The sequence below is a fragment of the Dama dama genome, chromosome 13, assembly GCF_033118175.1.
Source record: "Dama dama isolate Ldn47 chromosome 13, ASM3311817v1, whole genome shotgun sequence".
Lineage (NCBI taxonomy): Eukaryota > Metazoa > Chordata > Mammalia > Artiodactyla > Cervidae > Dama > Dama dama.
In genome coordinates this window covers 29,698,786-29,713,628 of record NC_083693.1, presented here as the reverse complement: position 1 = coordinate 29,713,628, position 14,843 = coordinate 29,698,786, and the positions used below count along the sequence as shown (strand labels likewise).

The window sequence follows — 14,843 nt, the reverse complement described above, 5'->3', positions numbered from 1 at the left end:
GCAACTGCTTACCAAGCCTTTGTTGGCACAGAACCTCTGATTCAGATCCTTCAGAACAGAAGAATCACACCTTCCAGGAGTCCCAAAGCTGTACCTAAGCACTAGTGAATGCTCAGCATGCACCAGATTTATTCTTCTTATTATCTCTATCAGTAAACTGGGTCACCGGAAAACTTCTGAGGGAGCCCAGGGTACAAACTTATAGGTCTCCATTCTGGTCAGGACCTTCATCTTGCCTCTGGGGAGTGAGATGGGGAAGGCCTCAAACAGTTAGCTTATGCTGACAGAAGAGAATAGAGAGGGCCACACTGGATGCCCGGCGGGGCCACTTACAGAAGCAGGTACCTCCTCTGGAGGGAGGGTGATGTGACAGCTTCCTGGAAAAGAAGAATGGGAGACAGATGTCCACATGTGGGGTTGGGGGAGGGAAATAGTCTTGATTGCATGTTAGATTGCTTTTCAGAACTATACACCTCTTGACTTTTAGTCATTCCTACTTTTTGACCATTTTGAGGAAACTCTTGAAGACCTTCACCTCTGCTTTCTTCTGTGTTTGTGCCCCCTCCATGATTCAGGTTTTGGACTTCTTCCTCCACCTCCCTTTGTTGGTTTGATCCTTTAACTCTCAGTGTTCTCTGAGGTTTTACTTACATTTACCTATGTTGCTGCTGGTATCCTCAAGTTTAGTCCATCAGTCAGCTCTTGTCATTTATCAGAACCATTCTTTGTGATCTTTTATATCTAGTTTTTTAGGTACATGAGTTTGGTGCTGATTCTCCACTGCCTTCTCCCCACAATCATGCTTGGCAACCTCCAACTTTCTCAAGGCTCCTCTATCTCCACTCAGAGAAAGCTCACCCACCTTCCATGGTTTGCTGCAGATTCAGTGAAAGAAGGTCTTCACCAACTTGTCAGGTTAACCTGGGCAGCTGGTGAGCTAATCCCCTGTGGCTCATCCTCGGTTCATTCATCATGAGTCACTGTGGTTACCAAAGGTCAGTTGTGATAGCTCCAGACCGGTTGATGCCAGTTATATTGGTATTGTGGTTAAGTCAGTTATCATAATTAATAATATACAGATAAACCATACGTGAGAAAAGAGATTTGTTCTATAAAACTTATCTTGCTTTGGAAAGACAAGTTACTTAAAAGAGGAAATGAAGTTGAATTTGGTTTGGGCAGGATAACTAAAGGAGACGAGAGCAGGAGGACTTCTAAAGTCTAGAAAAATTCCATACTTCCTGTTTCGCAGGAATCTGAGTCCTCCCTCTCCTTTAGAGAAACTGGAAATTGTAGGTGATACATTGTGAGTGAATTTTATACAAGAGAAATTGCATAGACGTTGTTTAGTTGCCAAGTTGTGTCAGACTCTTTGCAACCCCCGTGGATTGTGGCCCACCAGGCTCCTCTGTCCATGGGATTTCCCAGGCAAGAATACTGGAGTGGGTTGCCGTTTCCTTCTCCAGCGGGAGCTTCCCAACCCAGAGATTGAACCCATGTTCACTGCCTTGGTAGATGGCTTCTTTACTGCTGAGCCAGCAGGGAAGAAGCCCCCATTGATGTCTGACTAGCAGAAAAGATCCTGTGGGCTCTACACCAAAAGTTTGGTGGCTGTCAGAGTAGTGTCTGTAGTAGATGATTGTAGTAGAAACTTGGACTTTGAAAAGTCACAGTCATAGTCAAAATAACTATCTTTATTACATGAGTTGCTGGTTTTAAATGCTCTTCATTGGGGGTAGAGAAATCAGTGTTACTAACTGCTGCCTCCCTCTTTCCCCCCATCTTCCTAATTCTGCTAGCTGTTTTTCTGCATTGTCAAAGCATATAGCATTGACATTCTCTTGTCACTCTTAACCCCATTTGTCTTAGTCCTACCAGTAAGGAAATTCAGTGCTCACTGCCAGTCTTTCTGCCATGGTTTTTCCAGTCACCTCTTGGTTGGCAGAAGTGTTTTCTTCAAAGCAGAGGAATTTCTCTTCTGTTACTCTTAATTGATGGTCACCTAGGTGTAAAATTCTTGAGTTACCTTTTTTTTCCTTGGGAATTTTTGTAAATACTCCTCCTTTTTCTGTCAACATTGAATTTTACTGTGGGAATTTTCAAGCTTGTGTCCCTCTTTTAAATGATTTGATCATTTCACCTGCTTGTGGAAATTGAGAAACCTTACCTTCAAGGTCTTGGCACTGACTGTTCTGGGTCAGTTTTTCCCTGGGATGCAATGTGCGTTTTTGGGAACATCTTGAATTACATTTTTACATCATTTTTATGAGCTGAGTCTTTACATACCTCTTCTGTTCCATGTTACAGTTTTCTTTTACATATGTTTTATCTCCTTTGCTGTCTTCTGTAACTCATTTTCTCCCTATTGCTGTTAACTCTTCTTTGCGTCTGTTTCATTTTATTTGCTTTTTAAAAATTTCTCTCCTTTTTGTTCCTTCCTGTGTTTTTAGCAGTCTCTTCTCCCTTTTCTTCCTTCCAGATTCTTCTTCATTTCTCTGTGTTTTTTTTCCTTTCATTTATGTCTTCTCTTCTTGTCTCCCTGTTTCTCCTATATAAGCTCTTACACTTTGGCTTTGAGCTCTTGCTTCATAGTTTCCTTTTTTCAATTCTGTAAAATATTTTGTTGCATTTTATCTGCTGTATGACAGCATTTTTCTGGTGTGTAGTCTTAGTCTGCCCTTTGGTTTTCCTGTTTCTTTCCTAATTTTTTTCTGGTTGTATCTTTATATAGATCCCATGCAGATTTCATTTTTATAACTCATCTTTAAATAGGTGGGTTTTTCAGGGACCAGCTATTTGCAGGATGCTGTTTAGGGGAAGTACCATGTCTATGTTCCAGGCTGACTGTGGTTGTTCTCATGATTTCATGTTCCAGGTGAGTTTCTTTACGTTTATTTTTACCCAGCCATGAGATTTTTCTACCATGCAAAGGCTGCCCTCTTTGCTCCACAGAGACCAGCTCTGTGAGGCAAAATAGAGCTCATTTGGATGACTTCTCATTTAGCCCCAACTTCAGGTCCAAGGAAGTGGCTATCTTCCAAAAATCAGGAAACTATTGGGTCACTGAGGGTGTGTCCTTCACCTACAAGAAGCTTGTTTTTCCAGGTCTTCCTGAGCTCTCCAGCTCCCATGTCCTCTCTATAGCATCCTTTCTTTTCAAAAGGAAAGGAGCCCTTGCTTGGGCTCCCTGTTTTTGACAGCTTTTATACCCATTTGGGGGCCTGTTAGTCAGTCATTCAGTCATGTCCAACTCTTTGCAATCCCATGGACTGCAGCACGCCAGGCTTCCCTGTCCTTCACTATCTCTCAGAGTTGGCTCAGACTCATGTCCATTGAGCTGGTGATGCCATCCAACCATCTCATCCTCTGCAGTCCCCTTCTCCTCCTGCCTTCAATCTTTCCCAGCATCAGGGTCTTTTCCAATGAGTCAGCTCTTCACATCAGGTGGTCAAAGTATTGGAGCTTTAACATCAGTCCTTCCAATGAACATTCAGGGTTGATTTCCTTTAGGATTGACTGGTTGGATCTCCTTGCTGTCCAAGGGACTCTCTAGAGTCTTTCCCAGCACCACAATTCAAAAGCATCAATTCTTTAGCACTCAGCCTTCTTTATGGTCCAACACTCACATCCATACATGACTACTGGAAAAACCATAGCTTTGACTAAACAGAGCTTCATGGGCAAAGTGATGTCTCTGCCTTTTAATTGGGAGCCTGAGATTATGGTTATCTTCAGTTTGTTGAAAATGGAGTTTGCACTTTTGTTTATTTCTCCTTCTTGCACTTGAATACCTTTTTGAATAACATTTAAAAATTATGACTTTACAATGCAGTGTTCAAATCAGACTAATATTTTCTATTAACCAACCGCTGGTCCCCTGTATCCTCTGTTAGGCCTTTTACTATACCTTCCTCATAAAGCCTCTCCACCACACTGTCATCCGTCTTCTAAGCACTAAAGCCCAAGGAGGATTCTGTTCAGATTTATGAAAAGCCTGTTATTCATTCAACACGCCTACTCCACACTGGGCATTGTTCTAGGCCTTGGTAAGAAAACATGGAAGAATTCCTGCTTTATCTTTGACACACCAAAGGCAAGTCATGAAACAACTCCATGTAGAGTGCTCCTCTCTGTTTAGATGAAGAGGGTAAAAGACTCAGTTTGGGATTTTGAGGAGGTATGGTGGAAACATGAGCTCTGGAGTCAGACCTAGATTCAGTGGTCAGTTCATCTGCTAAATATGTGAGGTTGGGACAGTTTACTGACTTTTGCATGTATTAGTTTCCACATACCAGTTTACCTCAGGTGGATGTTATAAAGTTGAAGTAAGTTACATATAAAGTGTTCAGCACATAGTAGATGCTCAACAAGTACCACTCCCCCCATGAAAAAGGGATTCATTAAAAAGAATAAATACTAGGAGTACTGGTATAGAGACCCCTATTTGTTAATTGTGGTAACATTCTCATAACATAAAGCTTACTATCTTCATTTTTAAATGTACTGTTCAGTAGTGTTAAATGAGTTCACATTTTTGTGCAGCCCATCTCTAGAGCTCTTTGTCTTGCAAACCTGAAACTGCGTACCCACTGAAGAACATCCCCATTCCCTCCTCCACACAGCTCCTGGCAGTCACCATTCTACTTTCTGCCTCTGTGATTTTAACCACCTTATATAAATGGAATCATACTGAATTTGTCCTTTTATGTCTGGCTTATTTCACTTAGCATGATGTCCTCAAGACTCATCTATGTTGTAGCATGTTGCAAGATTTTCTTGTAATGCTGAATAATATTCCATTGCCATGTATATGCCACATTTTATTTATCTGCTCAGTCATTGGTTGGGTTGCTTTCTACTTTTGACTATTGTGAGTAATGCTGCTGTGAAGATAGGTGTACAAATCTCTCTTTGAATCTTTTCAGGATAATCCCAGAAGTAATAAGGTAATTCTATGTTTAATTTTTTAAGGAAACATCATACTGTTTTCTGAAGCCTATTTCTTGATGGGGAAGTATAAACAGTGTAGTTCCCCAGAGACTAATTTTAAAACCAGTCTTGTTTAACGTTTTATAAACTACCTATATATGAGAGTTTCACTATTAAATCTCCTTTGCATAGAGATAATGAAATAATTCATATTGTGTAAAATATAAGAACACCTCATGTGAGTGTAGACAGAAAAGTGGGTTAAGGGCTTAATTAGTGTAGGGAAACATATTTGTATTTGAATGTATGCTTTAGTATACTCCCTTGAGGTCAGAAGTACTCTAGTTGCAGCTGTTAGTGTATTTCCCCACTTACTGTGAACAAAACGTGGAGAACTGATGGGCCAGTAGACTTCATAGGTCAGAAGTACACAGACACACAAAACGTCTTTTTTCTTGACTCTCCATAGCGAGACTCTCCACACTGTGGAGTATATTGGCCTCAGATCCTCCGTAGTCTAGTCTAGTCTAGACCAGTGTGGTCTCAACTGAAGACAGTTCTTGCCCCTGCAGACATTTGACCATACCTGGAGACATTTTTATTTTCTCAGCTGAAGGGGTGCTCTGGAATCTAGTGGACAGAGACCAGGAGTGCTGCTAGACCTGCCACAGTGCGCGGAGCAGCTCCCCCACCACAGGGAACTCTCCGGCCCCAAAGGGCAGGTTGAGAGACCTTGCCTTAGACCCAGACTACCTCCTCAGCTTTCTTCTCAGCCTCTCTCGCGTGTAAACCTGACATTCTAGCCAGACCCAGGTGCGCCTCAGACCGTACACCAGCTGAAATCTTCCTCCCTGCTTCTCTGGTGTCAGACCCAACTTCAGGTCCCTCACTGTCTCAGTGAAGCTAGCTCTGGCCTCTCTGACCACCACTCTCTCCCCTCTTGGACTTGCTGTAGGACTGTCCCACTGATTTGGCACTTGGTTGACCATACAAGGTGGTCTCTTTCCAAGTTGACCAAAGTGCCTTGAAGGCCGTGTTGACATGACTTGATGTGAAATGTGACGTACCAACGCTTACATACCCCAGTAGGCACTTGTGACCTGACCCACCTGGGGCTCCATGAACGCTTTCCTGCATGCGTAGTGTAGAGTTGCTGAGTCAGCACAGTACTTGGCCATCACCGCAGTCTGAGAACTGTGAGCCGGGTGGAAGGCCCACATGGGAGCCCCGTGACCAGAGAGGTGTTCGTGCTGAACCTGGTTTCCTCGCTTAACTAGAACATATGAGGAGGGTGCCAGAGGATGGGCCTGTTACGACCTAGCTTATGAAGCCTGGAGGATAATGTATTTCACATGGAAATATGTGTAGACAGGAATTGTTCTGTCATAGCTGGGCTAGTTGAATACCAGTCGGTATTTATGATGATCACACTTGTAATGAAAGCCATCATTATTTATTTAGAGCCCAGTGTGTGCCAGGCACCAGTCAGGTGCTTTATACAGGTTATCTCATTCAGCCCTCACCACAGTCCTGGAAGGAATCTGAAGCACTGAAAGGATCATCTGCCCAAGGTCACTCAGCTCACAAATAGCAGAGCTGAAATTTACACACAGTCTGACTTCATACAGCACCACCCTACCTTGAGTGTAGCCAGGCCCTCCTGCCACTGGTCCTGGGGGAGGTCTGTGTCTTGACACGCTGAAATAGGGGGAGTCCCCCGTGGCCTCACCTGAGAGGTGGGTGATCCACGGGGCTGAGGCGTTCATTGCGCATCAGGTGCCAGTGTCGTGTCTGGCCTCTCTGCTGCTGCAGGAGAGCCCACAGGGTTTCCTCTGGGGCCACAGCCTCACGACTACAAGGGGCTCTGACCCTTCTCACTTCTGTTTCCCCTGCAGGTACACTACATCCTTCAGGAGGTGGTAATGGGTGGGATGGTCCTGGAAACAAACATGAATGAGATCGTGGCTCAGATTGAAGCCCAGAACAGGCTGGAGAAATCCGAGGTGAGACACTGCTGGAATTTTGCCCTGACTGGGTAGAGAAGACCTGGGAAGAGGGGGGAATGGCTGCTTTGTGGAGTTGGGTTATTGTGGAACCTTAGGAGTGTTTTCTGCTCCATCCTCTTTTTCCCTGAGTCCATTGACGCTCATTGGTTCAAAGATTAAACAGGTGAGAATGAGGCTAAAAGTGTGAATGGAAAGCCAGGTGGCACAGGAAGGCAGACAGCTTCTGGCTTGGGGGAATATGTGGGTTGTAATTCCTCCTTTCATAACCACATGTTCCCTGAGGGACCCAGAATCACCCTCTCAGATTCCAGTGTGGTTTCCTAGCTTGTGTGTCTGAGAGTCTGTCCCCCAGCAGCCACTTCTCATGGTGTCCGTCAAACCTCAGAGTGGCCAGTTTCCAGTTAGCCTGATAAAAAGCTACAGTAGAGTTTGGGCTGAGTTTGAAAATAGCTTCCTCCCAGTCCACCCCCTCATAGTGCTGAGTCTGATACAGATGCTCCCAGTACATTCTACCCTGTTCCCCTGAGGTCTCTCCATCACCTTCATCAGCCTTAGCAGGGAGCAGAGGTTACCGGCACACACCTTCACAAACAGGAGAGCAAGCACAGCAGATTACCTCTGTAGTTATCTGAGTGTCTTAAAGAGCTTCACCACTTTGTGTATCATCTTGCGAAACTGGGGATTCTTTCTGTGAGGACTGGAAGTCCTGCTGAAGAAGCTTTTCCAAACCGCAGCTATTGTGGCAACTAGAGTTCTCTTAGAAATGCAGGCTGGGAAGCTTCCAGGAATAGTGAGTGAGTCAGAGGCCAGGGGTTTGGAAACTAGAAGAAATGGAGACTTGCTGGGCAAGGGTGGGATTGGAGTCAGGATCCTGAAAGTGGTCAAGAAGGAGGAAGCGGTTTTGAGAACATCCTCGTCAACTTCTCCCCTTCTCTGCATGCCTGGGCCGAGCTGGAGGGCTGGGGCTCACCGCAGGCACCTTTCCTCCCCGCGCCGTTTCCAGCCCTTCCGTGTCTGTGTGTGCTCCACCTCCTCTGCGCCCTTCCCCCCATCTTGTGGCCACATGACATTTCCAAAGCCAGCTCTTCTCCATCTCACATTATTAGTTGGCAAGCAGTTGTCCTAAGCTGTGACATTCCTTTTTCCGTTAAGAATGTCCTTGTGACTGCACTCGTCTGTTAAGAGTCTTCAGTCTCTTGAGGAAAGTGTTGTATTTTTGTTTTGTGACCTGAAAAGTGACCCTGATACTGAAGACAACTTGGTTAAACCATGCTGGTTATTTTGGCGGGCATCTGTTGAGCAGCCCCTGTGTGCCAGGCACTGTGGGCGCTGGGGCCAGGAAACTGCACGAGACACAGCACATCTTCCGGGGTGCAGAGTGTGGGCCCCTTTACTGCGGAACCCACTGACCTGAAGAGTGGTGTTGCCCACCTTTGAGGCATAAGGATGGAAAAATCAAAGCTTGTGTTACATGTACTCAGTTTGGACATTTTCCCTCTCTCTTTTGCTTGTTTTTTTTGTTATTGTTGTGAAAACATTAAGCAGATGACAGTGAGAGTTTATCACACAGCCATCTTCATATCTCTGCAGGGTGGCCTTTCAGCCGCACCTGCCCGAGCGGTGTCCGCTGTGAAGAACATCAACCTGCCAGAGATGCCCCGGAACATCAACATTGGCGATCTCAACATCAAGGTCCCCAACCTGTCCCAGTTTGTCTGAGAATGGAGGACAGCTGAACTGAGTCCTTGGAGCAGGCAGAGCCGAGCCAGCCCTGAAGCACAACCCGCTCTGTGCCCTCAAGGAGTCCAGCCTCGGGCCCTGGCCCCTGCTGTCCTGGAACAGGAAAGAGTCCTGTGTCCACTGCCAGCCTGTGCTCCCTTCTCACGCGTGCGGCCTTGCCCATCTCTCGGACACACGGCCACTGCAGGTGTGAGGGGCCCTGGCTTCCTCAGTGGGGGTCAGGTGCTCAAGTCACATACCCCCTTTCCCTCCCGTGTACAGCCACTCCAGGGGCTTGGGGACTGTAGTGAGAGCCCCCTCCCCACCCCGATCCCAGAACCCCACCACGAGGATGTGTGCTGACTCGAGGCTTCAACCTTGAGTTGAAGGCTCCCTGAGATCCTGCAGCATTGACTGTGATGGCGAGGTGCCATAGCTGGGAACAGATTGACCCTCTAGATCTGGGAACGTGGTGCGTGGCAAACAAGGACAGGAGTTTAAGGTGATCCAGAGTGGCCTGCTGGCTCTCCTAGGGTTGGCACATCCAGAATCCTTTGGCACAGTCCAGCCTTGTTACCCCCACCTACGTTCCCCACAGCCACAGTCCCAGCTCTGCTTGCCCAGCTGTGTGTGTGTACAGGACACAGTCCAAATTGTAAGCCTGTTGCTTGCCTGCCTGCACATTTCTGCCCATAGGGAGGGTACTCCCCATAGCCAGAGCAGTCCCTGTCAAAGGGCTGGGGCCCCATGTCTGTGGAAGGCAAAGCTGACAACACGTGGAACATCTCAGAATTGTGACTATTCCAGGTTTAAAATACATTCTCCTCCCCAGGAGCAGATGTGTCAGTTGCTGTGTTCTGAATGATGGGTATTCTCTGTACAGGAAACCCACTGCAATCTACACCAGCTTGTGGAGCATGAGAGCCTGAGCTGGGGCCCCCTGTTCTGGACCTGGGTACACAGGCAGCGTGCTGGCTGAGACCTGCGACAGCGCAGCATCTTTTCCCCACGTTCACAGGGTCCCTCCCTGAGCTCGCTGTGGAAACCTGTAAATGTTTTCCATGTGGTGAGGTCTTTGTTCCTGTGGTTATCTTAGAGCTGGAGCTGCTCCTGGGAGCAGTGCCTCTTAGCCCTGCACTGCCTCTGGGCCAGGGCTCAGGTGCCTTGTTGAGCTGTCTGAGGTTAGGGAGCTCGCTGTACCACGCTGTTAAGTCTCCCAGCCTGGGGACTTCTCGTGCCTGCTGGCTGGTGGCCCAGACTGTTTCCTCAGGCCTCCTGATGTCGCAGAGCCTGTCTGAGATGTGCCCAACAAGACCATGTGTCGGGTCACATCTTCTCCCGCTTTGAACAGTGCTTCCTGTGGTGGGTGTCCTTTATTCCCTGTAGCCTCTTAACTTCAGTCTTTCGGAACCTCTCCGATAACCTCAGAGATGGGCATTGTTGCTCAGAAGGTAGATGCTCTTATGTGGGAAGAGAGAAATGTAGGCAAATATATCTATCCAAGGTCAAAGCCTCTGATGTTCTTTTCAGTTCAGTTCAGTCGCTCAATCGTGTCCGACTCTCTGCGACCTCATGAATCGCAGCATGCCAGGCCTCCCTGTCCATCACCAACTCCCGGAGTCTACTCAAACTCATGCCCATCGAGTTGGTGATGCCACCCAGCCATCTCATCCTCTGTCATCCCCTTCTCCTCCTGCCCCCAATCCCTCCCAGCATCAGGGTCTTTTCCAATGAGTCAACTCTTCTCATGAGGTGGCCAAAGTATTGGAGTTTCAGCTTCAGCATCAGTCCTTCCCATGAACACCCAGGACCCATCTTTAAGGATGGACTGGTTGGATCTCCTTGCAGTCCAAGGGACTCTCATAGTCTTCTCCAACACCATAGTTCAAAAGCATCAATTTCTTTTAAAAAGTTAAAAAAAAATTTTTAACAGACATTTCAACCTATTCACATTCCTCTTTCATAATTTGCTTAAAGTGAAATAGGAACAAAGAAGGAAAGTAGTATTTATTTTATACTTTCTGTAAGATGGCATGAGCAAGATCCTTCCACAGTCCTTACAACAGACATTATTATCTCCCATTCTGCAGGTCAAGAAAATAAGACTCAGAGAGGTCAAGTAACTTGCTTTAGGTCACACAGGGCTAAGAGTTGAGACTGACTGCCTAAATCCACGGTTCTTTTTTTTTTTCCACTGCTCAAGATGGCTTCTCCCAATTTTATTTTCTTTCTTATGGATAAGGAAACCTCAAAATTTTTAGATAGCTTCTCAGAAGCTGTGATTAAAAACAGCTTCGGTTTTCTAAAGTAGCCAGTGAGAGTATGAAAGAGTGTAAGAACTGGAAGGTCCTCCCCATGCCTGCAGTGAACTAATGAGGAAACCGAAGCCCAGGGTGTCATGTTGAGGGTCACAAAGCTAGAACCAAGTCTCCTCCTTTTTAAAATTTTTATTGGAGTATAGTTGATTTACAGTGTTGTGTTAGTTTCAGATGTACAGTAAAGTGAATCAGCTATATGTATACTCACGAAGTTGTTTTTCTTGTTTGCTTTATGGCCCATTGCATTGCTATGGCACAGCCACATGTCCTGGATTTCCTGGGATACTCTTTGAATGTCTTGCCTGCCAGAAACCAGTGATTTCCCCCAAACCATTGACTGGCCTGGAGACTCCAGCAGTGGAAATTCCAGCCTCATCCCTTGCACTGCCTCTAAAAAATGACGTAGAACTTGATCTTGATCTGTGGTTTGGAACACTTGATCCCTTTGGATGAGCCACAGTAATTGTTCATTAACTACTTGAGGTTGCCTGTAAATCAACCTTTCTGGCCTGGTATCAACAAAGCCATAAACTTTAATAATAAGGAAATCCTCATTGGCCTTTTTTCGGAGAGGGACACATATTGCTGCTGAGAGACGTCGGTTGTGAAAAGAGGGGCTAGGTTTGAATGTGGGGGTCCTTGGCCCTGCATGGCTCACACTGAGGATTTTCTAAAGTGGTACAGAACACTGGGTTTTCAGTGCTCACCGCCACTAACAAAACTCATATTCTTCAATCATTCAATTTCTAAGTGCCTGGTGAGTGCCAGGCCCAGTTCTAGGCCCCCAGAGATGGAGAGAAAAGAGGCTCTGCCCCCTGCAGCTGTCTCTACTGAGTGTCTAGTGCTCAGGTTACATCTGACTGGCAGCCTGAATTTGTGGAGACTGGAGTCAGTGACTTTGTGTTACGTGGAATATTTAACAGACAGTAACTCATCTCCCAACCCCAGCAGGACAACTGTACCCTGCTGTCCATGCTCCAAACAGCCTGTCTTCAAGCTGCTATCTCAAAAATACCATAGACCAGGTAGCTTAAGGAACGCTGTCTCACAGTTCCACAGGCTGGTCATGGGCAGGGTGCCGGCAGATTTGCTGCCCAGTGTAGGCCAACTTCTCGTTTCACAGAAGGCCATATCCTTGCTCTGTCCTCACCTGCTGAAGAGAGAGCCCTGGGCTCCATCTCTGTATAAGGGCACCATGCCCACCGTCGGGGCGCCCCCTTGTGATGTCACCCAAACCTAATCACCTCTCAAAGGCCCCATCTCCAGATACATTCACACAGGGAACTGAATGTCAGCATATGAATCTGGGGGGGGGGGGGGGTGGACACAGTGAGATAGACGACATCACCAACTCGATGGACATGAATTTGAGCAAACTCCAGGAGATGAAGGACAGGGAAGCCTGGTGTGCTGCAGACCATGGAGTCACAAAGAGTCAGACATGACTCAGCAACTGAACACTACCACCAAGCACTGAGTCCACGCACTGTACCTAATGATCCCTTGTTCTGCTAGGCCTGGTCATGGCCCTGTGCTTGTCACATTGAGGATTGTTAGGATATCTTGAATCTAATCAAGTCCTTGTTACTCAGGCCTCTGCCACTTACAGAGCCAGCCTTTCGTCCCCACCACCTCTACCTCCATGGAGCCAGCCCAGGGAGAGAAGAAAGCAGAGAGTTAGGCTGAAACTAGGCTGCTGGCTAAATCCTGTCTTGTTGACCAGTATTTCGTAGGGAATGTCCTTAGTGTGATCTGTGGGTTTCCAGATAGGATGCAGCAGTGATTGGTGACCTCAGATAAGATCAGGAGCGAGCCTCTGAGGGATGGGCAAGATCTTAGGAGGAGGATGTTGGCTCCTAGCAAACATTCTGGTCTTCCGCTTCCCAAGTCTCCTGCCCTGCCACCAGAAGGGTGTCCATCTCACTGTGGTCACTGTGAGCCTGGTGCCACAGGCTAACGAACGGCTGACCTCGCGATTAAGTTGATGCTGCCTGGGGAGCACTGTTGAGCCAAATTCCCACTCAGTTCCCCCAAACCACCGAGCACCTCCCACCCCAATCGCTGGTAGCGACAAGTGTTTCCAATTTAAAAGATTAGGAAACAAAAGCCCCTGGAGTTTTATTACCAAAACAGAGTGTATGTTCCTGAATTCTGTTCCCTTTGACCTTGGTGGTTGACCCCAGCCCTCCACCCAGCCATCCTCTGTAGGGAGGCAGGGCCCCCCAGACCACCCCGTTTTCCGTGGGACTGATGTCCTGTGTGTTAGTTCATTGTCACCTCCCCTACTAGAATGTATGCCCCTCAAAGGTGGGCCCTTGTCTCTCCTGCTGAGTTCTGTGTCCCAGCTGCTATGAACAGTGTGCGTGGTATGTATCAGTAAATAACTATGGAATGAGTGAGCGGTTGAGACCAATGGTAAATCATTCTAGCAGTCATTTGTAGCTTCTGCTTCTGGGGGCCCCATGCTCACTCAGCTTTTTGGGTAATGACATTGGGAACCGCTGGTAGAGAGGGGCCAGGTGATGCCTGTGGAGCGAGAGGGAGAGGAGAAAGGGACAGCTGATGACAGTGGAGCCCAGGTGACCATTACCCGAGGGGAGGAGGAGGTTTGGGAGGGAGGAAGACCAGAGTCTGGAAGTGGGTGTGTGAAACTGGACTTCCCTGACAGTATCTGGGGCAGATGTTTGCCAGCCAGTTGAGGACCGAGGAGAGGGCAGAGAGGACATGAACATCCATCCCAGAGAGACGGTGGTTGAAGCCTTGGGGGCAAGTCATGTGGCCAGGGGAGGAGAGGAGAGGGTTGAGGGCTCAGCCTGTGCCTAGAGGAAGGGAGAGGAGAGTCGAGATAGGAGCTGCTTCAAGTCAAGGGAGGACTCTCAGTGGGAAGGCCCCCTGTGAAAGGCCAAGGAGTGGAGGCTGAGAAGAGATGGCCTCTCTTGGTCCTGCTGTTGCCTCCACCAGGTTCCCTAAGGGAGGAAGCGAATGAGGGAACTTGGAAGGGGTGGTTAGCCTAGTGGTGAGGTGGGTCTAGACCACAAGGTGGTCGTGTGAGAGTGTGGGTCACAGTCCAGCTCTGTGATGTACAGAGCCTTCTTTGGAAGGTCAGCATCTGCATCCATAAAGGGGTGCCAGTGTTTGAGGGTTAACTGAGGATTGATGAAGACCACGGAAGAGTCCGTAAATACAGGCTGCTGTCACCACTGGGGCTTTTGCACAGGCAATGGAAACTGAAGTAGATGCAGTTATCTAGGAGAGGTTTGGTGGTGGTGGGATGCAGAGACCAAAGTCCATGGTGCTCAAGTCCTGGCAGAAGGCCTCAAAAGTGGGGCCGCAGATGGCTGCTGGGGACAGGACCTGCTGGCCTGTCCCCGCCCCCTCCGCCCTCACAATGCACCCCATGGACTGCAGCCCGCCAGGCTCCTCTGTCCATGAGATTCTCAGGGCAAGAATACAGGAGTGGGTTGCCTTTCTCTTCACCAAGGGATCTTCCCAACCCAGGGATTGGACCCAGGTCTCCTGCACTGCAGACAGACTCTTGACCGTCTGTGCCACCAGGGAAGCGTACACCTAGGGGCCACCACTGGATAAAGTAGGGGTAGGGAAGCAGTGGAATCTGGAAAGTGAAGCTTCCCTTACACTGAGGGGTTTGAAGGCACCAGAGAACGAATGTGTGATTGTTGGGACCAGAAGCGCAGGGAACACAGCCTGGAACTCACGCCCCCCAGAATCAGGGCCATGGAGAGGCCCCGAAGGCACAGTGGCAGGAGTCGGCACTTGGCCAGGACTGGGGTGAGGACTTCTGGCCACGCGGGCCTGGCCGAGAGTTGGGGTCTTAGAGGGACTTCATGCTTCCCGGGAGACATGGGAGCTT

The 14,843-nt window shown here is 47.9% G+C and overlaps 1 protein-coding gene across 1 annotated transcript in view; it reads left to right on the top strand.

Annotated features, from left to right (window-relative positions):
* AP3S2 (adaptor related protein complex 3 subunit sigma 2) overlaps positions 1–11,179 on the top strand; it is a 42,693-nt gene extending 31,514 nt beyond the window's left edge. The window contains exons 5-6 of the mRNA XM_061158701.1: positions 6,825–6,932; positions 8,526–11,179. Coding sequence (XP_061014684.1) covers positions 6,825–6,932; positions 8,526–8,654 — 237 coding nt within the window. The 3' untranslated portion in view covers positions 8,655–11,179. The remainder of the gene's footprint in view (positions 1–6,824; positions 6,933–8,525) is intronic.
* The last annotated feature ends 3,664 nt before the right edge of the window (positions 11,180–14,843 follow it).